Genomic DNA, 27,569 nt, shown 5'->3' on the forward strand with positions numbered 1-27,569 from the left:
TTGTTTCAGGCTTTGAGCAGCAAATACAATTTGAATACAGAGAATTATTGTATACCAAGCATAGTGACTTCTCTGTGACTAACCGGAGATTTTGTATAGTGGAAAAGCCTGAAGAAGTGGGTTGGCACAAGTTTGTAGTAAGCTTTGAATGTGAGGATAAAAAGTTTTAGATTTTGCTGATTAAACTATTTGCTTATCAAAGGAAGTGGACAATTTAGCCTATACCTTATAAACTGGTTGTCTGCCCTATATTGTGGTTTAACTGTGTGAATGCTGCTATTTCAAAAAACTGTAAGCACCATGACTGATTCAATTCTGTATTTTTTTTATTAGGGTTTAAGGTGCCTACACAGTAAGCACTTGGCAAATATTTGCTGAATGACCAAATGATTCCCAAGATGAATTAGTCAGCTGGAAGTTTAAACATGGGGGCTCGGGCTGGTAAGCCACTTAGGCTTCAAATCCAACAGCTACATCTGAAAGTTTAACATTAGAATAATCCCACACATCACATTTCTGTGGCATAGGTGAGCCCCATCTTTAGCTCCTCTCCCCACCACAATCACAGCAGTCAGAGAAGGTTGAGGAGTTTATTAGGGAAATATGAGAGGTGAAGACACCCCAGGTGACAGAAAGAAAACTCTGAAAATGTCCCTTCAAGCCAAGTGGGGCCCTGGCCTTGACCTCCCAAAAAAGACAAGAAGTTGGCAAGTTAGCAACAACACTCTCTGGCAGCGACCTTGCCAGGGCATGAGTACCTCAGCCAGGACTGTCCCCACTCGCCACCAGAGGTGGGGAGGAGACAAAGACTGTTTCTAGAGACAGTGCAGAGGCATGGAGAGCTGGAAGGAAAGTCTGAGAGAGAGAGAGAGGTGGGGAGGCTCTTACAAAGAGTTCCAGGCTTTTGGCTCTGAGTGCCTCAAATACATTGACAAGTAGTTCTATAAAATGTCACTGAAAAGGTTAAGTGTCTAATGTCTCCAAGAGTCCCCCTGGACTTCTCCCCACATGCCACATCATAACCCCAGATGTACATGGCAGAGCCCAAAGGCCACACTTTTGAAAACAGAAAAATGAGAATAAGCCCTGTTGCTCTGTAAGGAGAGAAGGCGCTGAAGGCTGCTGGGCCTTTCCCACGTGGGCCTGTGTTCTGTAAAGCAACTTCCCAGCAGCATCATGGCACAGCTCTAGGTGAGAGTTTCACCTTTTGTCACCTGTCAAAGGAAAATGGACATTTAGATAAATTCAAAGGGTTAAAACAAAACAAACAAAAAGTTGTCAAGTCGATTCCAATTCATAGAGACCCTACAGTACAGAGTAGAACTGCCCCATAGGGTTTCCAAGGAGCGGCTGGCTGATGGACTCAAACTCCCAACCTTCTTTGGCAACCGAGCTCTTAACCACTGTACTACCAGGGCTCCCCAAAAGCATCAGAGGGGTCTAAAATAATCACAATTTAGATTCTAAGCAGGCAGTGGGAGTAGTAGAGAAGAACACTGCTTTGGAGTCATAGACCTGGTTTAAACTCAGGCGAGGCACTTTATTTCTGTAAGCCTATTTGCACAGGTACTATCTACTTCCAGGGTTGTTTCAGCAGTAAGTGGAAATGTGCGTTACTCCTGGGACAAGCCTTGCCTAGCCTGAGGAGGCTCCTCACCCACCATACTCACCCGGGCTTCAATGTACTCTATTCTCCGTTCAAGGGCTGTCAATTTCTCATTTAGCGTCGCAAGTCTTGAACGACAAGACATATCTGGTAAAAGGAGACTGCTGTTCAGGATTAATGGCACCTCAAACACAGATACACACACCCACTAAGCCAAAAAAGAGTAAGTAATATGTAGTGAAGAGTACAAATGGGGGAGGGAGACAAACAAAGTAGGGGAGAAGGGAGGAAGAGTCAAAAGTGTTTTAGAAACACTGCTTAGAGAGGATCTGCTGAACTTCTACCAAGTGTGGCAGGCAGATAACAGCCCCCCAAAGATGTCTCTGCCCTAATCTCAGGAACCTGTGACTAGTACCTCACATGGCAAAAGCAACTCTGCACATGTGATTAAGGTTGATGACCCTGACATGCGGAGATTACCCTGGATTATCCAGGTGGGGCCAATGTAATCACAGGTGTCCTTAAAAGTGGAAGGGGATTAGAGAGATGGAGTAAGGAGGAAAGACACAAAGTATGAGAGGGACTTAAGCTGCCATTTTGGCTTTGAAGATGGAGGAAGGAGGCCATGAGCCAAGGAATGCGGATGACATTTAGGAGCTGGGAATGGACCTCAGCTGACAGCCAGCAAGGAAACAGGGACTTCAGTCCTACAATTTCAAGAAACCAAATTCTGCCAACAGCGAGCAAGAATTTAATGCAGTCCTGTCTACACCTTCAATTTAGCCCAGTGAAGAACTTGTTTCAGACTTCTAACCTACAAAACTGCAAGATACTAAACATATGTTGTTTAACTGCTACTTTTGTGGCAATTTGTCATGCCAGCAATAGAAAACTAACACACCAAGACTCTGCAGATGGCCATTTGCTAATAAGCAAACTAAGAGTTCAAGACAGAAGACATGACAAGAGGAAGAAAGTAATCTCAACTGAGAGGAAAAGGGAGAGGCCAAGAAGGCAGCAGAAACTGGACGGGGGGCAAGTGTCAGTATTTCTAAGCTCAGAGAAGCCACGGATGCCATTACTGTTGCTCTAAGAGGACACTTAAATGTTTCATCAGCATCTGCAAAACGATTTCACAACTAGAAAACTTGGAGAACATCAAACACCTGTGGAACCCACACTCCATCTGTGAAAGTCAGTTTCTTTTCTTCCTCTACCTTCTCCTATCTTATTTCACCATCTCACCCAAAATAAAACCTAGATTTCCTCTAAAAACACCTTTTCCTCTGCAAACTTCTCTACCAGAGACAACTTGACTACTCTTCCTCCAACTACTCTCACCACACAGGAGAAGAGGTATCTAGGCAGGCTCATTGTTTCCCACGACCTCTTCCAACACTGTTTTCCAGGCATGTCTCAATAACCTTCACTTTTTAAGTCTAAAATATCTGCTCTCCAAGACACTCACCCACTCAATGATTTTAACATTTAGCTAGCTATCTTTCTTGTCATCTCTTCCCTGGCTGTTATGCAAAAGCACTTCAGCTTCATTTTGACAAATGTTCCTACACTCCAATCTGGCCTCAACTTTCACTTCATGTCCAAATCTTACTCATCTTGCCTGTATTAACAGCTTAGTTCAAATTGCACCTCTTGACAGGTCTTGCTAGATGAATATGTTTCCTTCTTCTGTATTTACATAAACATTAACATATGAATTTCTCATTTGTAAGTTATTTTATCGACTCAGTCTTTTGGCTATCACCTCTCCCTTTGGATAAAGATTTAAAAAACAAGAATATTCATCACAATTACTTATGATAGTGTTAAATGGAAAACAACTTAAATGCTCATCATTAGAGGAATGCTTTGATAAAATATGGCGTTATCTATCATGGCACAAATGGTTTGTGCTTAACTCTAACCTAAAGGTTGGTAGTTTGAACCCACTCACTGGTATCACTGAAGAAAGACCTGGCAATCTGCTCCCATAAACATTACAGCCAAGAAAACCCTATGGAGCAGTTCTGCTTTGTAACACATGGGGTCACCATGAGTTGGAATTGACTCAGCAGCAATGGGTTATGTGGAAACTATTCCAATGATCGTGAAGACGGCATAGGACCGGCAACATTTCAACCTGTTTTACATAAGGTTGCCATTAGTCAGGGCCAACTCCATGGTAACTAACAACAAGGAAACTATTAAAATAGCCATTAAATCCAGCAAAACTGTCTCTCAAATAAAAAAAATAAATAAAACCCACTGCCGTCAGTTTGATGGTGAAATTAGGGCATTTCCAGATAAACAGAAGTTTATGGAATTTGTAAAAAGCAAACCAAAATTACAGGGAACGTTGAAGGGAGTCCTCTGGTTAGAAAACTAGTAACATCAGATAAAAACCCAAGACTAGAACAGAGAACAACCAGGTACCAACCCAGAGAGAGAAGCCACAAAAACAAATCAAAGCTACAACAGTGAAAACAGGGAAACAGAGATGCCAATATATAAAAGATGACAGCATTAAAACAAAAAAGAGGGACTACATATAACGTTATCATAGAACTTTCATACGGAGAGGAAGTAAAGGCTGTATCGAAAAATAAAAGATTAGTTTGAACTTAGAAAAATAAGGTAAACATTAAAGTAACCACAAAGGAAACTAACATCCCTACACATCAAAATAAAAACAAGAAAAGCATGAAGACTCTGGAAATACAAAATCAACAACAATGAAAAAGATGAAAAGAAAATACACAAAGAAAATGACTTTACCAAAAGAGTAAAAAGACAACCTACAGACTGAGAAAAAAAATTTGGCTACAACATATCCCATCAGGGTGTAATCTCTAAAATCTCGAAGACACTGAAAAACTTCAACAACGAAAAAACCAAATAACTCAATTAAAAACCAGGCAAAGGATATGAACAGGCACTTCACCAAAGAAGACATTCAGGTGGCTGACAGATACACAAGGAAATGCTCACAGTCATTAACCATTAGAGAAATGCAAATCAAAACTACAATGAGATACCATCTCACCCCAACAAGGCTAGCACTAATCCAAAAAAACACAAAATCATAAATGTTGGTGAGATTGTGGAGAGACTGGAACACTTACACACTGCTGGTGGAAATGGAAATGTCAAATGGTACAACCACTTTGGAAATTGATTTGGTACTTTGTTAAAAAGCTAAAAATAGAAGTACCATACAATCCAGCAGCCCCACTCCTTGGAAAACATCCTAGAGAAATAAGAGCCGTCACACGAATAGATATATGCACACCCATGTTCACTGCAGCACTGTTCACAATAGCAAAAAGATGGAAACAACCTAGGAGCCTATCAACAGACAAACGGAAAAACAAATTATGGTATATTCACACAAAGAAATATTACGCAATGAAAAACAATGATGAACCTGTGAAATAGAACATGGATGAATCTGGAAGGTATTATGCTGAGTGAAATCTGTCGCAAAAGGACAAATATTGTATGAGACCAATATTATAAAAACTCAAGAAAAGGTTTAAATACAGAAGAAAACATTCTTTGATGGTTATGACTGTGGGGAGGGAGGGAGACGGGTATTTACTAACTAATAGTAGATAAGAATTACCTTAGGTGAAGGGAAGGACAACACACAATACAGGGAAGTCAGCACAACTGGACTAAACCAAAAGCTAAGAAGTTTCCTGAACACAGCCAAACACTTCCGAGGGACAGAGTAGCAGGGGCAGGGGTCTGGGGACCATGGTTGGGGGACATCTAGGTCAACAGGCATAACAAAGTTTATTAAGAAAATATTCTGCACCCTTCTTTGGTGATTGGCGCCTGGGGTCTTAAAAGCTTGCGAGCGGCTATCTGAGTTGGTCCCAACCCACCTGGAGCAAAGGAGAATGAAGAACACCAAAGACAAGGAAAATATGAGCCCAAGAGACAAAAGGGCCACATAAACCACAGACTTCATCAGCCTGAGACCAGAACTAGATGGTGCCTGGCTACCACCAATGACTGCCCTGACAGGGAATACAACAGAGTCCCTGACGGAGCAGGAAAAAGTGGGGTGCAGAACTCAAATTCACGTAAAAAGACCAGACTTAATGGTCTGACGAGACTACCAGACCTCCAGAAGACATGGCCTCTGGACTCTCTGTTAACCCAGAACTAAAACCATTCCCGAAGCCAACTCTTCAAAGATTAGACTGGACTATAAAACATAATATAATACTTGTGAAGAGTGTGCTTCTTAGTTCAAGTAGATACAAGAGACTAAATGGGCAGCTCCTGTCCGGAGGTGAGATGAGAAGGCAGAAAGGGATAGGAGCTCACTAAATAGAAATGGGAAATCCAGGTGGAAAGGGGAAGTGTGCTGTCACATCACAGGGATTACAACTAGGATCACATAACAATACGTATATACATTTTTGGGTGAGAAACTAACTTGGGCTGTAAACTTTCACCTAAAGCACAATTTAAAAAAAACAGCCGTGAGAAATTACAAATTTGAAGACTATTTAATGATATGGGAAAACGTTCACGCTACAATGCCAAGTCACAATGTTCATGCTACAAAGCCAAGCAGCTGTAGCATATACTTAACCACTACGCCACCACGGTTTCCATTTACGAATTAGTAATTTATAATTTATAATTTATTTACAAGTCTGTTCCCCCACTATGATGAGTTAATCAAAGGCAGGTACTGCCTCTTAATAATCTTTATAACCTCAGCATCTTACCTGGCACATAGATGTCTACTGAAAAAATGATTCTGATTATGTGAGTAGAACAAAAGATCAACTCCACTTATTTTATGAGTGAGGAAACTGATGCCTATATAAGCTGACAGTCCATCTTGGGTCACTGACGGGACAAATAAATTGCGGAGCTGAGTTCAGCATCCAACTTCCTCACTACCCACGAATGGTACTCTTCCCAATTACACTGTCCCACCACACCCTGCTACCACACTTCTGAGCCTTTGGGGCTATAATTCATTCCCCACATCTCTTAAAATTTTCTTACAGCCCAACTCTTCCACTTTCTAGGGTTGTTTGTTTGCTTGCATGGTATTCTTTCTCATTCATCCATTTAAATGGTACTCTTCACTGCTGTTTTAAACAGCTTTATTGATATAATTTGCATACCATAAAGTTCATTTGCTTAGAGCATACAATTCAATGTTTTTTAGTATATTTACAGAATTGTGCAACCATCACCAGAATCTAATATTTGAACAGTTTCACCATCCCAAATGAAACCTGTACCCATTAGCAGTTACTCCCCATTCCCCTCAGCCCCTGGCAATCACTAACCTACTTTCCGTCTCTATGAATTTGCCTATTCTAGACGGTCTTCCTTATTCTTTTTCATCTTTTTTAAAAACTGCTAGTGCTGCTTCCTCTAATTCCCGGGTCTAACTTGAGTATGAACACCTCAGCAGTCCTCTTTTCCTGGGTACACTGCCATTTGCTGTCAGGCTTGTCCAACAGGACCAAATCCCTTTGAGTTTTTAGAAGCTCGAAGGCACATCACGTACGCTACTCAGGAAGAGTACAAATGTCATCACTGACAACCTGTGATTTCCTAAAAAGAACCATGCCAAAGCTATGTGTGCACATGTGTGGCAGGGAGAGGATTCCTTCTTGGCTATCTGTTCTGTTATAGCTCTATCAATCTGGTAATGAATCAGAATCCAAGAACAACACTGTACTACTGGCCTGCGTGTACAAGCATAGTTGAGAAATATAAAATGTTCAACTCCAGAAACCTTAATCATATTTCAGATCCCATTAAGTACATACTGGTTCAAATAAACACCGGGAAAGCATTAGGCAGCTGGACAAATCTGAAATCAGAGTATAGTTATGTGTACATTATCAACAGATTTCAACTGAAAATGCCAGTCTTTGCCAGGGTACTTGATGGTGTACATACGTCATCATGGCTGACAGATGCCAGATGGCTCCATCTCTTCTCTTACTGCACATAACCCTGGCACTACAAAAATTAACACTGCCTTTCTAATTGTTTTTGCAGCTAACTGTTATTTCTCCAGTAAGATTCTAAATTTCTTAGGAATGGGTACTGTGTTCATTTATTCTTATTTATTCCTTTCTCACATCGTCATCTGACACACAGCTGGGGTCACAAGTGGCATACTCTGTTGGCCAAGTATAAAAACTGAGATTTTTAAATAGCCACATTCTCTATTTTTTTTACACTTTTCTGCACTTTCTACATCTCACACAATGAGCATGTATTAGCGCTTTATAATCAGGAAAAAAAAGTATAAAAGTAAAAAGCTATAATCTGTGGCAATCTATTTTTAGAAACTTCACCAAGTCCAAAGTACAGAACAGGCCTAGTGTTATAGTGTGTTGTTGCCGCATTACAATCTGCGTGTCCTCAGGTTTAGTTGGTCCTACAACTCTGAAAGAGAAAACCACAAAGAGACTGAGACTTTACTCTCACCAGCTCCAGCCACAGGAAAAGAGCTATTCAGAAAGTCATCAGCATACACGCATGCCTGTAATGGACTGAATTGTGTCCCCCCAAAATATGGGTCAACTTGGTTAGGCCATGCGTAGTTGTCCTCTATTTTGTGATTTTCCTTTGTGTTATCGATCATAATCTCTGCCTGTGGTTAAAAGGATTACTCAGGTCACCTCCCTGATCCAAAAGGGAGTTTTCCTGGGGTGTGGCCTGCACCACCTTTTGTCTCTCTTATAAAATAAACAATACCACCTGTGAAGAATGTGCTCCCTTAAATATTCAATGTTGACCAAACAGTCAACAAAAAAACCAAACCCATTTTTGCCAAGTAGGTTCCAATTCACAGTGACCCTATAGGACAAAGTAGAACTGACCGATAGTTTCCAAGGAGTACCTGGTGGATTCAAACTGCTGACCTTTTGGTTAGCAGCCATAGCTCTTAAACTCTACACCACCAGGGCTTCCAAACAGTCAACATTTACCCTAAAACAAAGGTAAGACGGTAGGGAGGGGCAGGAAAGCTAGACTAATGGAAGCAGAACTAACAGAATGGAAATAATGAGAATGCTGATACACTAAAATATGTAACCAATGTTACGGAATTATCTGTATTAAAATCATTAAATGGCAACCCAATTTGCTGTGTAAACTGTCACCTGAAACACAATATTAAAAAAAAAAAAAAAAGGGAAAGTCATTATCTTGGAAAAGCAGTAAAGTATTAAAAAAAAAAAGTAAGTTCCCTCTCTAAAGCACACGGCCTCTGCAGACTCTGTGTGGTCAGGGTGAGGACTGCAAGATTGCTGTCATTTTCAAAGTGCTCTAGATGCTCCCGCAAATAAACTCCTATTGAATTTTTACACCATCAAATCATATTATGAATATGAAACAAGTCCTGCAGATTAATATCAGAACTGACCAGTCATGCTAAGGGCTTAGAAAGGGAAAACGTATCCCACACACTATCATCCTGAATCATCCAATGCCAAGACGATGTACTCAGGTCTGTCCTCATGATTCACCGTTTCTCAGCCTTTGTCTAAACTCGTGTGGTGATATTATCCCTCTTCAGGAACTTGCTTCAGTTGCACCTAACTTCTGAATCAAATTGCTTTAATTTTTAATCTTGCTTCCTAACTGTTCTTCCTTACTTGTAATTAATTGTGCTTTCTTTTTTTTTTTTCTTTAAAAGGACTTAGTTCATTTTCTAAAATCTTCAAAAACCTAGAAATTATTCCAAACACTAGGCTATTATCATTACTTTAAGAGAAGATAATGACCCAAATAAGGGAGGCCATTTCTCTGGCCCCTAAGAATTAGAATTCTGGGTGTCTATTTCCTCAGTTAAGGAGCCCCAGTGGCACAGTGATTAGAACGCTCAGGGGCTAACCAAAAGGTGAATGGTTGAAACCCACCAGCCACTTTGTAGGAGAAAGATGAGGCAGTTTGCTTCCTTAAAGATTTACAGCCTTGGAAACCCTATGGGGCAGTTCTACTTTGTCCTATAGGGTTGCTATGAGTTGGCGTCAACTCCATAGCAATGGGTTTGGTTTTTTTAGTTTCTCAGTTTAGAACTTGTTGGAAATACCAAATTAAAAATTTTAAAAAGTCTTTATTCTCTAACTGATCACAAAATGTGACTCACACACATGTGATTTAAAATCTCGGAGCAAGTATTTTCTTGCATATAAGAAAAGGGACATTTCTCCTATGCAAATCCTAAGCCCAAACCTTCAATTTTCAATCAGTCCCAAAACTTGCCCACTATAAATTTAGTAGGTGTGACAGTCCAAGAAAACTTCTCCCAAAGATAAACATACGTGAACCAAATGTCCATGAATACAATTCTAAGCTCAGAAATGAAGTTATGACACTAGCAGGGATCCAGTTTTCTGGGACTGGGATCACTATGAGTCAGAACCGATTTGACAGCCTGAGGTTTTGTTTTTTTGTTTGTTTTTGGGGGATGTTAGAATCACTTTTAAATTTTTAAAGCAGTTTCAGCTTGACTTGTTTAGATACTTACTGAACAGACATTCTTAATACTTTGCTTGGATATTCTGTGTATATGTCAAAAATTAACTCCTACCAAATTAAGTCTTTTAATTCTGCTTTTTAAAACAAAGTTAAAACTTTCAGTGTCAGTGATTTTTCTCACTATTTTCACTGCCTTTCCGGATTAAGTCAAAGTCTTAAAGCTGTGATCCTGCCATCATTATATCCTTCCCCTAGCACAAAAGATTTTGGTGTCTCTTGGCCCTTCCTCTAAAGGAATGTTATGAATAAAGAATACTATGAAGAAACTCCCCGCCCCCCCCCCCCCCCCAGCAAATATTTCAGCTCTCTAGGAAAGCAGGAGAAACCAATAATTAAGAACAAACACTGCAACAAAAAAATGCTGTTGCCTTCAAGTCGGTTTTGACTCTTAACGACGACCCTATAGGACAGGGTAGAACGCCCCACAGAGTTTCCAGTGACCGGCTGGTGGATTCAAACTGCTGACCTTTTGGTTAGCAGTCCAGCTCTTAACCACTGTGTCACCAGGGCTCCAACACTGACACAGTTCATACAGAACTTAAAAAAGGGGAAGTCCAGCCTATCTAGGTAGCAGAGTAAATGGGTCATTACTGCATTTTCAGTTCACTAAAACCAATTCATCTAACTCCTTTGAACTTGGGTCTTCTGATTCCAAACCCACTTATCTTTTCCACCAAACATACTCCTTCACTTATATTCCTCGAAAATAATAAATAAAATTTCAGGGTACATGAAAGCTATGCTTTTCTTGACTATCATTCCCTATTTACAACCTCGATAGCACTTTGCGTCTGAGTATGTATCACTGACATACACATTTATACTATGTGCTCAGTAATACTACCTTTACTCCCATTCCCCAGTGGGTGAGAAAATCCACCACACTAAGGAACATCAAGATTATAGTCCTACATACCTTGTAACTATTTTAACATAAAAACAATGTTCTGCTTTGTTCTGAAGTTATCATTATTTCATCTTCAAGATTAAAAATTTCTTGAAGGCAGAAGTGATTCCTATTCTGGGTCCCCCACAGTGCCTGAGATAGATTTTGTTTGCACTGAGTCCTGTTTCTCTTGCTGATGCCTTCTGACACGACTTTTTTTTTGGGGGGGGGGGCGGGGTGCGCTTTAAGTGAAAGTTTACAATTCAATTCAGTTTCTCATACAAAGATCTATACACACATTGTTATGTGACCCTAGCTAGCTGCATTCCCTACAATGTGACAGCAACTCCTTCTCTCCACCCTGTATTTCCCATGTCCATTTAACCAGCTGCTGTCCCCCTCTGCCTTCTCACCTCACCTCCAGACAGAGCTGCCCATTTAGTCTCACGTATCTACTTGAGCTAAGAAGCACACTCTTCACCAATATCATTTTATGTCTTATAGTCCAGTCTAATCTTTGTCTGGCTAAGAGTTGGCTTTGGGGAAGGTTTTAGTTCTAGGCTAAGACAGAGTCCAGAAGCCATGTCTTCTGGTGTCCCTCCAGTCTCAGTCAGACCATCAAGTCTGGTCTTTTTACTAGAATTTGAGTTCTGCACTCCACTTTTCTCCTGCTCCATCAGGGACTCTGCTGTGTTCCCTTCAGGGCAGTCACTGGTGGTAGCCGGGCACCATCTAGTTATTCCAGTCTCAGGCTGATGGAGTATCTGGTTTATATGGCCGTTGCTGTCTCTTGGGCTCATATTTTCCTTGTGTCTTTCGTGTTCTTCATTCTCTTTTGTTCCAGGTGGGCTGGGACCAACCGATGCATCTTAGATGGCCACTCGCAAGTTTTAAGGACCCAGACGTCACTTACTGAAGTGGGATGCAGAACGTTTTAATAAACTTTGTTATGTCAATTGACCTAGATGTCCCCTGAAACCATGGTCCCAAATCCCCACCCCTGCTACTCTGTCCCTTGAAGTGTTTCGCTGTATTCAGGAAATTTCTTAGCTTTTGGTATAGTCCAGTTATGCCGACTTCCCTTGTATTGTGTTGTCCTTCCCTTCACCTAAAATAATTCTTGTGTACTATCTAGTTAGTGAATACCCCTCTCCCTCCCTCCCCACCCTCCGAACCATCAAAGAATGTTTTCTTCTGTATTTAAATCTACTCTTGAGTTCTTATAATAGTGGTCCGACACAACTCTTGCTGTCACTTTTACACTCCTTAGGACTCATCAGCCATTTAGGTAGGAAAAAATTCATTTTAAAATCTTTTACCTATGCATCAGTTTTCCCTATGTAATCTTAATTCCTTAATTTGCTGAATTAATGGAACCAACGCACACTAGCTGGAAAAAGAAAACTACACATTATTCACACACCTTACGTAATTAGGAAGTCTACCCAGTGCCAAATTCTCTGAAAAGAAACACTTGGAGAACATGGGGTAGGATTCTCTGTTACAGGCCTGGTCTCCAAAGGACACTGAACATGCAGAAATAATTTAAGACTGTCACAAGCTGAACGTTCCTGGGAAAGATTCTGGTAACGCTGTTTCTATGCTCAAGGCACCTCCCTATGTTAGTTCTGAGGAGCAGGGAAGAAGCAAAAAGAACACCTACTGGATACTAGCAATACAGAAGTTGCCAACAAATGAGTCGGAATAGACTTGATGGCAACTAACAGCACAATCTGGACCTTACCTACCTCACTGACCTCATCTCCTACCACACTCAGCACAGTATACACGGGAGACAGGAAGGAATGGACAGAAGAGCTGCTGAAAGATTTGCAGAAAAGACATATAGGGAGCTAAGGGGTTCCAACTTGATTCTCAAAGAGGGGGCGCCATCAAGAGTTCTTAAACAGGGCAGTGACAGGGTCATGGCTGCGTTTGGGAGGCGAACTCTGAGTGCCAAGTGGGGACTGGATAGGAAGCGGAGCCCATGGTGGCAGGGAGGCTAGTGAGAAGACAAGGCGCAGAGGGTGGATGGGGCCGCTTGATAGACGCGCCTGGGAAAAGGACTCCTTAATGGACCTAGGGTGAAGGCAATAAGGCCGATGAGCTCAGCTTAAGGCAGAATAACCCCACAGAAACTGTCTAGAGGAACCTGTGGGTCACCGCCGAGAGGTGGAAGGAGGGGCCTGAAGGAGGAAGCGAAAAACAGCAGGAGCCGAGGGCACCCGGGAGAGGCCCGTCAAAGCTTTTCGGTGCCCCGGACAAACCGCCTAAGGCCTCCCTCCCCCCTGCCTCCCCCTGCTCGCCCGCTGACCGAACGAGTTGAGAAAGTCCGCGATTTTCTTGATGCTGCTGGTGATGACCTCAATGTACTCCCGGTTCGCCCAGTCCTGGTGAATCTCCCGCTGCACCGGATCCTCTTGTCCCGCCATGGCGGCCGCCTAAGGAAGAGCGCCTGCGCAGGCGCCCCGACCCTGCAGGCCGCCAGTGCGCCTGCGCCGCCAGCCCACACCCATCCCTTGGGACTCCGGAACGCCACGAGAATTGTGGCGCGCCTGCGCAATGTCAGGCCTTCGCCTTCGTTTTCGCTCTTCTCCCACGGCCCTGCAAACAGATGCCCCAGCTCTGGCGGTGAGAATGGAGTGCGCACGCGCTGAGAGCCCCCTCCCGCCCCCGGTCACTAGCCGTTATGGTCGTTAGGGGGCGCGTGGGCTCAAGTCACGTCCTCCCTCAGCTGCTCCAAACTAAGGTCTTGCAGTCTGTTTCAGCATTAAGATGGGCACAACAGATTAAATCTCAGTAAAAGTCATTTAAAAAATGCCTTTAAACAACGCAACATGATGTTTTACCAGCATTTATCAAATGAGAGGCTTTTTTTTTTTTTTAACGATACTACCCAGTAATGCAGAGGCTGTGATGAAATTGGTAGACTCGTAAACACAAGATAAACTGGCACAATCTTTTCAGAAGGAATTTTTTTAATTGATAGCAAAAGCTGTTAAAAAAAAAAAAACATTTAGCTTAATCATTTCATTAGGAGACATTTAAAAAAAAATTTTAAACACAAGGTGCTCCTTGTAGAATAATCTATTTAAAAAAAAAAAAGAAAATAAAAAACTAAATCTCCAACAACTGGGGAATGGCTAAACAACGGTATAGCCACTTAAGGCAATATTATACAGTCATTTAAATGCTAATTATGAAGACTATGTCAACAAGATAACAAATTAAAAAAACACAAATTTTCCTTTACTTGAAACTATGTAAAAAATGTCTGCTTGAGAACAAGGAGGATGCACCAAAAATGTCAATATCTAATTTGTTAAAGTAGTAGAATTATGAGCAGTTTGGTTTTGGGGAATATTTACAATCTGGTTTGTGCAGTAAATGCCTTTTATAAAAAATGCGAAAAGTCAGGTTACTTTTAGCAGTAGCTGAGAAGAAAACCTTTCTAACAGTTCTTTATTCTGGTATAAGATTTTATAATCTATAAAGATGCTTGGCAGTTACTACCTCACTGGGCCCTCACAAACCCTGTGGGAGGAAGTCAGGAAGAGATTACATCACCACCCTTTTGCAGATGAGAAAATTGAAGTTCAAGGTCACACAGCCTTTTAAGTCGTTGTCTTTAACCAGCTGATTCCAGACTCCATTATCTTTTTACTTTGCCACTCTGAAAACATGTCTGTCTGAGCTCTTCTACATATTCATGTCAGTGATTTCTAACATAAGTAGATATTGACAACTAGGGAGCCCTCCGTATGTACGGAGTCTCCCTGTTTGAGGCCATACTTCGTAAGTGATGCTCTTGATGTAATTTTTTTTTTTTTTAGTAATTTTTATTGTGCTTTAAGTGAAAGTTTACAAATCAAGTCAGTCTGTCACATATAAGCTTATATACACCTTTTTTTTACACCTTACTACATACTCCCACTTACTCTCCCCCAATGAGTCAGCCCGCTCCCTCCTTCCAGTCTCTTCTTTCGTGACGATTTTGCCAGTTTCTAACCCTCTCTACCCTCCTGTCTCCCCTCCAGAGAGGAGATGCCAACACAGTCTCAAGTGTCCACCTGATACAAGTAGCTCACTCTTCGTCAGCATCTCTCTTCAACCCATTGTCCAGTCCCTTCCATGCCTGATGAGTTGTCTTCGAGAATGGTTCCTGTCCTGGGCCTACAGAAGGTTTGGGGACCATGACTGCCGGGATTCCTCTAGTCTCAGTCAGACCATTAAGTCTGGTCTTTTTATGAGAATTTGGGGTCTGCATCCCACTGTTCTCCTGCTCCCTCAGGGGTTTTAATGTAATTTTTTGCTCACACATCACAGACCTACTTTTCAATTAAAGGGAAGCCATCTAGGTTTCAAATCCCAAGTCTACCAGAGATGAATCATTTCATCCCTTCATGTGTAATACAAGAATAGCAACATTTGACGGGTTAGGACTGTTGGGAGGATTATGGAGTAAGGATAAGTAAAACACTAAGAGTCATGCCTGGCACCTCACAAAGCGTGTACTCAAGATCAGTTTACATTTATGCAGAGCAGAAAATTAAATACACCTATATCTATCCAACAATTTTTAATCATACAATTTTGCTTTGGGGACTTGCATTTAAAAAAAAAAACTGCAATAAAAACTATTATTGTTTTTTTTTAAATAATAGGTGTTGATTTTATTCAAGAGGAAAATAAAAATAAACTTCCTGGAAAAAAAGTTTGGTAATTCAAGAATCACTTGCATGCCTTCCAAGTCTCATCATTCTCTTCCCTTCTCTCCACTTGCCTCTCCTTCCACAGGCACAGTGGGCGGCTGACTGTGGGCCTCCTTCACAAGTCTCTCAAGACTATTTTCCAGACCAAGATCTCAACCTGATCCCATCCCCAGGCCTCTAGTCCCTCCACTCCACCTTCACCCAAACAAAAGGTGACAGCTCTTATGGTGCTGTGTTCTCCATCATGCAAAGTGCAAGGGCGATTTCTGGGTGTCTGATGGAAGAGCAGGTAGGCCATTAGTCAGTTCCTCCCACAAATCCTAACAGCACACTACAAACACTGTGATAGCCACGCACTGGCGTTAGGGAGTGAACTGGACAGACATCCTCTTCCCTCAGTGATCCAGGCTAGTTGTTTCGCATGATCCTTAGGAATTTGTCAAATCATTCCTTAAGGTGTCAGTTTTTCAGCATTGTAAGGATGGGAACAGAACTGTACTTTTCGAGATTTAACTTTCAGTCAGGAAATCAAGGAAAGATGTATCTTTTTTCTTGCTCCTTGACAGACCGAGCATTTATAAATTGTTTCCTTGCAATGGCATCATTTGAAAATACAGCAACAAAGGTCTTCAGGGCTCTAGATAATTAGCCCTGAACACTCACTGAGTTGGCTGTAATTAGAGACTTTTATTAACTACAGGTCCCAGGACGTTTATGCAAGTTCTTGATCACAGTCTGTGAAGTGGGTGTGTCAGTCCTCTATTACAGGGTTGGAATGGATGCTGAGGTTGAGGACTTGAGGAAAAGACACAGGTATGGCCGGGACACGGGGGAGAGAGGAAGGCCAGGTTCGAATCCACTCTCCTGAAGGACGAGTCCCAGAACCAGCTTTTCAAGGAGGGGTAGGGAGTCCAGCCCTGACGCTTCACAGCAGGGGCGCCTCGAGCCCCCCACCCCCCACCCCTGAGGCTCGGGCTTCTCCGCGATCCTGGGTCACAAAGGCGGTTGCCAGGCGCCCGGTGGAGAAAAGATGCGGCTCGGGAACAGCGGCAGCCACTCTGGAGCGTGTGGCCCGCGGAGTTCAGCAGGTGAGCCCCCGGCCCGGATGGTGGGACCGGGCCCGGGCTCCTACAGCCACCTCTGCCTCGGCCAGAGCCCTCTGGCCCCCGCCCCCGGGTAGGGACCCCGGGAGACAAGCCTTTTCTTCCGGCTGGAAGGGAGAGCCTCCCAACCCGGGGCAGCTCCAGCCCCTCCTGATCGCAGCTCACGAGGACCTCACTGCACTTTGGCGCTGCCTTCCTCTTTCCCAGGTGGGGAAATTCCAGGGGCTTTTTGGGAACTAGAGGAGGGTATGAAGGGGAAGCCTGTTTGCTCAGGCTGGAAGCTGCTACAGCAGCTTGAACAGACTTCTTAGATTCAACCCCTCTTGGAGTGGATGACAGCTTCCAGGTGGTGGTGGGGGTGAATCACCTTTATTGAAACCTTGTGTGAAGTGGTGGAAAGATGTGAAATCAGGAGCCCTCTCATCCCCTGCTCTTTCTGCTATACATCCAAGGTTTGACCTTTGACAAAACCTTTCACCTCTGGTTCTATTTTCTCATAAGAAATGAGTAAGGAAAAGGATCCTGGGATTATCTTTTTTCCATTGTATGCCCAGAGGAGTTGTACCAGAGTAGCCACGATCTTGGATATATGCTTAGGGCCATATCAAGCATCAGAAGACTTCCCTAGGCTGTCCCTCGGGTGTCAGTGTTTTTCATCCTAAGGAGCCAATATGTGAACACTTAGTTTGTGCAAAGGGCCTGCACAGATTATGAGAACCATACTAGTTGGAGGAAACCAACAAACTTCCATTATACTAACCATTCTCAGGGGTAGGTCTTTTGGTTTGAAATGTCACCAACAGTTCTTTAAAAACTTTTTTAAAGAATCAACAGTTTGTGTTACAAACTATGGTGGAGGTATCAACTTTTCACAGCACTTCCAGGGCAATTAATGGATGGGATGGGATCAGATCTGCTGCTGTTACCTTTTGTGGGAGAAGAGAGAAGGGACAGAGGAATACACTTGGTTGGAAAGAAAAGGGATCTGCTATGCCTCTTACATCTAGGTAGGTGCTCAAAACGTTAGCTTCTTCTGAATTCAGAAAAACCCTTTATATACTGTTACTTTTGAAGTATAATGATGGGAAATTCAAATTCTACTTGAAAAATTTTTGAGTTAGCAATATCTTCCCAGCCCTTAAAGAATTATCTTTAAGGTGAGGGGGGGTAGAAAATCAAGGTCTTAACCACATGGTGGGCCTCTCCTAGATGAGAAAAAGACATACATAGAAAAACTAGAAAAATCTTTAAAATTTTTTAAAGACTGGCCTTTGGAAACTTTCTTTCCTCCCAGCCTGGTATAATTTCTCTGAGCCTGTATATAGGTAGGCCAGGGCTCTGAAAAAGAGCTACTCTCTGTGTCAGGAAACACTGAGGTTTTTAGGGCTAAAAAGAGACTGTCTCCATAACTAAGAACAGTGAAAGCTGGAATTCCTCAAAAGGGGAAGCATAAGAAGATCTCAAATTATAAGGTACATCCCTGGAGAGCTTATTTAAATGCCTATTGCTGAGCTCCCACCTGCAGAGTTTCTAGATTCTTTAAGTCTGAGGTGGAGCCCAATAATCTGCATATCGAACAAGTTCCCAGAGGATGCTGAAGCTGCTAGTCCAGGGATCATACTTTGAGAATGAGTGCTGTAAAGAGAAGTACATGGGATTTAGAGTTGTAAATATTTGGTAAGACATGGTCTTTCTGAGCTTGTAACCATAAATAATCTTTCATCCTGAAGTTCCGGCAGCCTCTGCTGCCTCAGAGGAGTGGACTCTGTCTTTAGCCATTACCACACAGAAGAGGTACTAAAGATGGACTGGGATAGTCCAATTCAGACAAATCTACTTCCTAACCTGTAAAATGGGTTAAACCTACCTTCGGAGCTTGTGATAGGGTTTAATAAGGTTTTAGCACACATAGCAGTTGCTAGATTCAACGCTAGCTACCATCCCCTACTACCTCTTATAGAATTTCTAATATACTCCAACACCTGTTGGAATCTGTTCACGGGAACTACAAAGTTTAAGTCATTAATGAGACGCAGATGTGAATTTGACCAGCCGTGCACCCATCATAAGCATGCCAGGGAAATTCCATGTTCTGATTCCTTTTCTTTAGGACTTTCAATGGCGGCATACCATCTCTGGTCACCATGGACCCCACTGGATGAGAGCTTCCAATGGCTGCGGCACACAACACCTACACCTTCTTCCAAACACCCCTTTAGGGCCTCCCCCTGCTTGCCACATACCCCTTCTGACCTTGAAGTGCAGCTGTGCTTTCAAGAGGTCACACTAGTCTTAGACAGCCCAATTCTGGAAACTGGAATGAGTCCCAAGTTACCCTGCCACACGTCAGAGCTCCGAACCATGAACAACAAGAAAGGGCTGGTCAGGAAGCCCCAGCCTGTCCGCCTCAGTGGAGTAGATTCTGTCTTTGGCAGGATCATCACGGCTCAGCCACCAAAGTGGACTGGGACCTTCAGAGTTTCAGACAAGTCAGCATTTTGCAAAATCATCAGCCGGGAGCACCAGTGGCCCACTGGACTTAAGGAGCCTCAGATTCAGATGACAGTGACTATGTGCAAACAGATGTTGCGCTCTATCCTCTTGCTGTATGCAACGTACAAGAAGTGCACCTTCGCCCTGCAACACTCCAAGTAAAGGGTCTCCCTCTGATTCCCAGTTCCTTTGGTATGTGCCTGAAGCTTACAGAACCTGTCCACATAAATAGAACTGTGGTACCGCTCCAGCCACCTTGCTTTGCTGTCAAGCAGTGACAATTCAGAAGCCTCTTCCCTGCCTTCCCTCCAAAAAAGGGCCAGTGACATAGAGCAAGGGACATTTCCCTTGTAAAGTTGAACAACCATTTGAGTCAAATTAGCGCTGACATGTACATGTGATAAAGAGCTATTAAACAAACAAACCAATGAGCCTAGTGTGACTTCACTCAAAATCAAGTAACTCCTCCAGAACAATCGCAAAGATATCATTTCCAAGATGGTCTTCATAATAGGGAACACATGATTCTAATGAATAGCAGTGATTTGTTGGTACTAGTTTCCATTATTTCTTTGCACAAACCCCAATCTCATCCAAACCTTGAAATGATGAAGGAAATCCAGTAGGAGGAATGAGGTAGCTGAAGCAGAGCTTAAAAGGGGATTTATTTGTAAAACTGGTACTGGCTTAAATTATAGAATAAAGAGTTTTGAAACTAGCTCCCAAAACCCAGAATTATATGACTCAGCCTTCAGTAAGCAGAGTTTTTACTCTGCAGCACAGCAGTGCCATACTCACCCAAACCGATAAGTAATGCTACATTGGAATCCTGAGGCAGGGTCTTTGGTGGTGTTAGACAATCTATGAAATCCACAATTAAGTTGATCAAATAAAGCCCCCCTCTCTAAGGATAAAATAGGATGCTTCCAGTTACAAAGGCAGATAGCAGATTTCAAACCCTGAACACAAAATGGTGAGAGGCTGGCGGAGACGGGCAGTAGATGGCAACTGTCTCTCTGAGGTCTAATCAGAGTCATCATCACTCTCATCACTGTTTTGCTCTTTTCCTTCATCACTTACTTCATCATCTTCATCCTAAGGGGCAAAGGATAATTAAGTTAAATATTTAGGTCCCTGCTCTGGATGACTCCATGAATTGTAACACTGCTCCCACAGGAAATACAAATGTACTAATTACCAATAATAGGTTTAAACAATTCCCTTGTAAAATGAATCAAAGCTTCCCCATTCTTGACATCATGAGTTTTAATCCAAGACCGTGGAGTGAGACCATTTTGATAATGACTGACATTACCATTCTGTAACTAAAACAAATTTGCATGACTTTTAAGTGAGCCATGGTCTTTCAGCTCTATTGCATGTATTTGACAGGAACAAAGTAGGCACTCGATACATAAAGAAACGTTTGTGAAAATACACTGGCGTATCTCAACAAGAATCCAGCAAAAAATCCCATCTAATCTGCAACTCTAATCTGGGAGGTTTGTTTAGGAAAAAGTACCAAACATTATAACATGCCTTAAATTCTTTATGCAAACAAGGTGAAGGTATAAATACAAATAAAACAGAGGAGCATTAACAAAATTTTCTTACTAAATGATCTTTCTGTATTAGCCTCAAATTGCACAGAGGCTCCACAGCAGCGGTCCTTAAACCTGAGCTTCTCGGTGTCTATGTTGTTAGGTGCTGTCGAGTTGGTTCTGACTCATAGCGACCCTATGTACAATAGAACACTGCTTGGTCCCATGCCATCCTCACAATCATTGTTGCAGCCACTGTGTCAATCCATCTTTTCTTTCGTTCTACTCTACCAAGCATGATGTCCTTCTCCAGGAACTGGTCCCTCCTGATAACATGTCCAAAGTATGTGAGACTAAGTCTCATCTTCTTCCCTTCTAAGGAGCAATCTGGCTGTGCTTCTTCTAAAGCACATTTATTCATTCTTCTGGCAGTCCATGGTATATTCAATATTCTTTGCCAACATAATTCAAATGCATCAATTCTTCTTCAGTCTTCCTTATTCATCGTCCAGCTTTTACAAGTGTATGAGGCAGGTGAAAATGCCATGGTTTGGGTCAGGTGCGCCTTAGTCCTCAAAGTGACATTTTTGCTTTTTCACATTTTAAAGAGGCCTTTTGCAGCAGATTTGCCCAATGCAAGACATTGTTCGATTTCTTGACTGCTGCTTCCATGGGTATTGATCCACAGGTAAACATCTTTCTGGTATTCTCTGCTTTCAGCCATGATCCATCTGACATCAGCAATGATATCCCCCATTCCAAGTCCTCTTCTGAATTCAGTTTGAATTTCTACCAGTTCCCTGCAACTGTTTTTGAATTAGCTTCAGCAAAATTTTACTTGTGCATGATATTAATGATGTTGTCTGATAATTTTCTTACTCCGTTGGATCACCTTTCTTTGGGGTGGTCACAAATATGGATCTCTTCCAGTGGGTTGGTCTGGTAGCTGTCTTCTAAATTTCTTGGCATAGACAAGTGAGTGATTCCAGCATTGCATCCATCTGTTGAAACATCTCACTTGGTATTCCGTCAATTCTTGGAGCCGTGTTTTTCACCGATGTCTTCTTCAGTACAGCTTGGACTTCTTCCTTCAGTACCACTGGTTCTTGATCATATGCTACCTCCTGAAATGGCTGAACATCGACCAATTTTTTTGATACAGAGACTCTGGGTATTCCTTCCATCTTTTTTTGATACTTCCTATATTGTTCAATATTTTGCCCACAGAATCCATCAATATTGCAGCTTGAGGCTTGAATTTTTTCTTCAGTTCTTTCAGCTTAAGAAATGCCAAGCATGTTCTTCTCTTTTGGTTTTCTAACTCCAGGTCTTTGCACACTTCATTATAATACTTTACTTTGTCTTCTTGAGCTGCCCTTTGAAATCTGTTCGGCTCTTTTACATGATTATTTCTTCCATTTGCTTTAGCCACTCTACACTCAACAGCAAGTTTCAGAGTCCCTTCTAACATCCATTTTGGTCTCTTCTTTTCTGCCATTTTAAAGACCTTTTTGTTTCTTCATGTATGATGTCCTTGATGTCATCCCACAACTCGTCTGGTCTTTGGTCATTATCGTTAAGTGCATCAAATCTATTTTTGAGATGGTCTCTAAATTTAGGTGGGATATACTCAAGGTCATACTTTGGCTCTAGTGGACTTGTTTTAATTTTCTTCACCTTCAACTTGAACTTGGATGTGAGCAATTGATGGTCTGTTCCGCAGTTGGCCTCTGGCCTTGTTTTGACTGATGATACTGAGCTTTTCTATTGTCTCTTTCCATGACATATAGTCCATTTGATTCCTGTGTATTCCTTCCAACAAGGTCCATGTGTGCAGTCACCATTTATGTTGTTGAAAAACGGTATTCGCAATGAAGAAGTCGTTGGTCTTGCAAAATTCCATCATGTAATCTCTGGCATTGTTTCTATTGCCAAGGCCATATTTTCCAACTACCGAATCTTCTTTGTTTCCAACGTTCGCATACCAATTGCCAGTAATTATCAATGCATCTTGTTTGCATGTTTGACCAATTTTAGACTGCCTAAGTTACTAAAAATCTTCAATTTCTTCATCTTTGGCATTAGTGTTTGGTACGTAAATTTGAATAATAGTTAACTGGTCTTCCTTATACGTGTATAGTTACTATCCTATCACTGACAGGGTTGTACTTCATGATAGATCTTGAAATGTTCTCTTTGACAATGAATGCGGTGCCATTCCTCTTCAATTTGTCATTCCTGGCGTAGTAAACCATATGATTGTCTGACTCAAAACAGCCAATATCAGTCCATTTCAACTTACTAATGCCTAGGATATCAGTCTTTATGCGTTCCATTTCATTTTCGTGACTTCCTATTTTCCTAGATTCATACTTCGTACATTCCACGTTCTGATTATTAATGGATGTTTGCAGCTGTTTCTTCTCATTTTGAGTTATGCCACATCAGCAAATGAAGGTCTCAAAAGCTTGACTCGATCCACATCATTAAGGTTGACTCTACTTTGAGGAGGCAGCTCTTTCCTAGTTGTATTTTGAGTGCACTCCAACCTGAGGGGCTCATCTTCCAGCACTATAACAGACAATGTTTGCTGCTATTCATAAGATTTTCACTGGCCAATTTTTTTAGAAGTAGATCGCCAGGTCCTTCTTCTTAGTCTGCTAAGTCTGGAAGCTTCACTGAAACCTGTCCATCATGGATAACCCTGCTGATATTTGAAATACCGGTGGCATAGCTTCCAGCATCAAAGGAACACACAAGCCACCACAATACAACAAACTGACAGCCAAGTGGTGTCTCAGTGTCTATAGCCCACCCAAATCATGCTATTTATAAGTGTACACATTTTTCTTTAGCTTTCTTTAAACTCTCAAGAGCATCTATACCCCAGAAAATAATAAGGATCCCTACTCTATTTTATTACTCAGTGTTGACAGCTTTTAACTCTGTGCCTTGGTTAAAGCATTTCTATTTTTACGTGTTCAAATATGTTTAGGTGGTTTAACTCATTCTTCTCAACACTCAGAATACTGTGACCCCTTCTTTTCTATCCTCTAAAATGGTTTCAGATATGAACTTAAGGGAAGCAGGTTGCAATGGAAGGAAGTTTTCAGCTCTATAAGATATGCTGTAACTTGAGATACTCAAGAATGATTATAAGATTGTATGCTTGCTTTTTTTGGGCTTCACAGAATTTATATAAACACATAAGCTTGTTTTAGATGGGATGGAGATGGTATAGAAGTGTTTGATTATAAATATAGACATGGAAAGTTCTGTACACTGCACCAACTCAGAATAATTAAAGAAAGTAACCATCAAGGCACACTCTGTTGCCTTTAGCAGAGATACCTCCTTTACTTTGCTCTTGGAGACCTGGGATGGTGTATCATCCTCACTCGCATCTGCTGTGCTCTCCTGGGAGTTCTGGGACATAATTTCTTCACCCTAAATGTGGACCACAACAAATGGTGGGTTAAATGACCATATCTGGGACCTCAAAGGGGCAAAAGGGAAGTACAGTTCTTTCCATAGAAATGGGAGAGACAAACAGATGGAGAAAGGTGTAGCTTAGGGAAGGAGAAAGGAAAATATTCTAGCCATTCAAACATAGTCAAACTTGGACACTGACTTGTGATCAGTATCTGAAGAAGTGATTTCACAGCTCAAGGTTTCTGATTTGCCCATGCCTGATGCAGTTCTTGAAAAGGTCTTGTATTCTAATATTATACTAGACTTTTAAATTGTATTAGTGATTCTTTTAGTCAATGTTGACTATGGCTCTCAAATTTCCCAAATACCTTAAGGTATACGAGCACCAATACACCAACTACAAATGGCCGTACAGAGGCTAAAGGATGGCATAATGTATTATTTTCTGCTTTGAAATTTTTGTTGATACCATGTGTTTTAATTAATGGAAGCATGCTGAATCATTGAGTGTGTGTGAATTTTTGGTAGGTAGTATGGATTTTTTTTCTTGCCCTCTCCCACAATCCTACCCTTAGAGTGGTACATATGTGTACCCCTAATTCTACCCCAGAGACCAGAGGTACACGTGTACTGATTTAAAAATTTTCCCTAAAAAAATATTGATTCAGCATCCCTTCATACAATACCCTGCAAAAATAGTAACTTGGGGCACACACCAATTTCTTCAGTTTCAAACAGTCATAAAGGTACCAGCAGCACACACTGTCAGGAGGAAAGCAGCTCCTCCACAAACCCCAGAGGCTGAAAAAGTTAAGTGGTCACTATATGTACTGCCTGGTATGAAAGAGTTAAGAACATCAACTTTGGAGCAGAATTGCACGGACTAAAATCCTGGTTCTGCCCACTTTTTTGCTAAATAATCTTAAGTAAATTACTTAACCTCTCTGAGCTTCAGTTTTCTCTTGGAAACAATAGTATCTACCTCATGAGGTTAACTTGAAGAAAGGAAGCTAAACCTCTATGCTACTATTTTTTCATATATAACAGATTATAACACTCAGATATTATAAGCATGTATGAAAAGGGCTTGGACCTCTGTGGGAAAATGCTACAGCTCCAAAGCAGTATTATAAGCAACCTAACATTTCAGCCCAAAGTCAGACAATGGAAAGACCTTAGAAATGCTCATTTGTTGAATTTATCCAGGGTATAATTTCAGGGATAAGACAGACTAGTTTCGGGAGGAAAAAAAAAAAATTAACGTCCATATAAAAAAATGCTACTATGAATCTACCCTCAGCAGAGCTTAAAGGAGCCCCTCTGGTTGTGGAGAGAGGTTTGTACTGATCTGGGTCCTCTATTTGTGAAACCCTGTTTAAATCAATGGCATCCTTTTGGAGCCTTCGCTGCCTTGGACGATGGGTGTAGCCTGTGACCAGAGCCCATGGGCCGTAACTCTATGAGCTCAACAGCCATAGACAAAAGCATCTTACCGAAGGCACAGGGTTGAGGTGACCTTCCTGACATACTTCCAATGCATTCACAAAGAATGGGTGTGAGGGATTACAGCTGGCTGAGCCCCAGGCTTACCTGCAAGTCTCGGTTTTTGAGATTGCCCAGCCAGAAGGCCTCCTGGCAGTTGTTGAGGATGAGCATGGCTTCCACTCTGTAAACCAACAGCTCTAGGGTCTTTTTGAGCAAGGGCACATGTTTGGTGAGTCTCATGTCCTGGTGAATCTAAGTGGGAACAGAGGCATCTGCTTGGGTTCATCACCATGCTTTCACATTTCCTGTACAAAAACTTTTTTAATTCCTGGCACCCAGAGCATTCAATAAGCACATAAACCTTGCCAGAGACATGTTCCATGAAACTGTAGTAGTTTGGCAGAGTACTCCAAAGAGAATGGCACCTGTCCTTCAAGGTAAAAAACTCCAAGAGCTTTTTTGGTATGACTCTAGAGACATACCACCAACACCTCTAAATTCCTCTTCAGAACTTCTTATCAATGAATTTACCTAGAATATTTTAAAACATATTTATGCTGTTATTAAGCAACAAAGTTGCCTTATTTAGCTGAAAAGGAGAAGAGTCCTTAAAATTCTACTGTTCAGTACCATCTAAATTTAGAACTAGGGGAGGAAGTGAGCATTAGGAACTGCATAGAAGAATTATTTGGTTTGCCAGTGACTACAGAATTCTATGGCTTTTATCTGTATTCCTTCAGACAAAAGCTGTCCGATCCAACTGTAAGAAGCCTTCAAGTAGGTAAGTCCTTTAATGCTGAAATGTTCTCACAAGAGACAGATGTGCTCCTTGGCAAGTAAGTAGAACTAAATAGCTTTAAAGATGGCTGCTTTTAGAGCCGCCTCTTGTCTCCAGCAGAGAGTCACTGCTTACATAATAGTCCTCCCACACACAGTACTTTGTAGCATTCTGTATCTCTCACCCAAGAAGAGCTTCTAGAAGAAATAGGGCTATGGAGCTTGTGTCAAATTTCAGATGCAGAAATTCCTCTCAGCAACCGAAGATTTGACCATTCTCAGTAAGTGCCCTTGGACAGACACAGACCCAGATATAAAGGCTCAAGAAGGGTAAAAAAGAAAGAAGTAACTGGAGCTCAACAACTCCCAAGAGCACTTGCAGATTAAGCGAACAGGAGGGCTGGGGATGTGCCTGCTTTCCATCTTACCTTGGAATGCCCGCACAGGTGATGAAGCAGCCTAGTGTTCAATTGGAAGGTTTCCAGTAAGCTCAGAACATCTTCCTATAGCCAACAAAATTCACAATGTTGCACGAAATATTCTCATTTCATTTTAGATGCAAGATTCCCTTGTAACCAAGGGCTCCCAAGAGGATAAGCTCTGTAGGTTCCAGCCATTATACTGATAATCATCTTAATTTGGCCCTCAACAGGAAGAGGAGTGCTGGCTAGCTGCCAATCTCAACCTCTCACTCTCGTCCCTTGTGTAATAGGAAAAAAAAGTAAGTCTGAGAGTGATAAGAACCCCTTCTCCCTCCTTCTCTCTCAGAGTTATGAGGAACCAAGCAAGTATCGTGAGAGTGTTTGGCAAAGTTCACCGTGCTAAATGTGTGTAAGAAATCATCGCCTCTGTTTCCATCCCCAATTCACTACTCTAGTCCTGGGTTCCACTTGGCTAAAAAACTCTCACAACTGTCCATTTTTAACAGCAAAGAGTTTTATGATACAAATGAGTTCTTTTTTCATTTCTCCTAAAAGTAGACCCAGACGAGCACAA

At 41.8% G+C, this 27,569-nt stretch overlaps 3 protein-coding genes across 8 annotated transcripts in view; 1 reads left to right on the forward strand and 2 right to left on the reverse strand.

The window, feature by feature from the left end:
- Window positions 1-303: 303 nt before the first annotated feature.
- On the reverse strand, window positions 304-13,488 carry BRK1 (BRICK1 subunit of SCAR/WAVE actin nucleating complex). The gene is made up of 3 exons (XM_003409760.4): window positions 13,345-13,488; window positions 1,671-1,753; window positions 304-1,214 (listed from the first exon to the last, which is right to left on the reverse strand). Exons 1-3 carry the CDS (start codon window positions 13,460-13,462, stop codon window positions 1,188-1,190), a joined length of 228 nt encoding a protein of 75 aa, XP_003409808.1. The 5' UTR covers window positions 13,463-13,488; the 3' UTR covers window positions 304-1,187.
- Window positions 13,466-20,015, forward strand: FANCD2OS (FANCD2 opposite strand). Its single transcript, XM_023547935.2, has 4 exons — window positions 13,466-13,661; window positions 15,068-15,212; window positions 15,828-17,852; window positions 18,956-20,015. Exons 3-4 carry the CDS (start codon window positions 17,738-17,740, stop codon window positions 19,498-19,500), a joined length of 660 nt encoding a protein of 219 aa, XP_023403703.1. The 5' UTR covers window positions 13,466-13,661; window positions 15,068-15,212; window positions 15,828-17,737; the 3' UTR covers window positions 19,501-20,015.
- Window positions 20,016-20,321: 306 nt separating this feature from the next.
- The window catches only part of FANCD2 (FA complementation group D2), a 53,687-nt gene continuing 46,439 nt past the window's right edge, over window positions 20,322-27,569 (reverse strand). For 5 of the 6 annotated variants that reach the window (XM_010589974.3, XM_023547933.2, XM_064274904.1 and 2 more), the window contains 4 exons: window positions 27,002-27,076; window positions 25,902-26,048; window positions 24,231-24,326; window positions 20,322-20,433 (listed from right to left, as the gene is read on the reverse strand). In XM_010589974.3, the coding sequence (XP_010588276.1) occupies window positions 20,362-20,433; window positions 24,231-24,326; window positions 25,902-26,048; window positions 27,002-27,076 (390 nt within the window). In that variant the 3' untranslated portion in view covers window positions 20,322-20,361. Of the gene's footprint in view, window positions 20,434-24,230; window positions 24,327-25,901; window positions 26,069-27,001; window positions 27,077-27,569 lie in introns of those variants that run through there. The other variant, XM_064274905.1, reaches the window with a different exon arrangement.

This window comes from Loxodonta africana, chromosome 22 (assembly GCF_030014295.1).
Source record: "Loxodonta africana isolate mLoxAfr1 chromosome 22, mLoxAfr1.hap2, whole genome shotgun sequence".
Classification (NCBI taxonomy): Eukaryota; Metazoa; Chordata; class Mammalia; order Proboscidea; family Elephantidae; genus Loxodonta; species Loxodonta africana.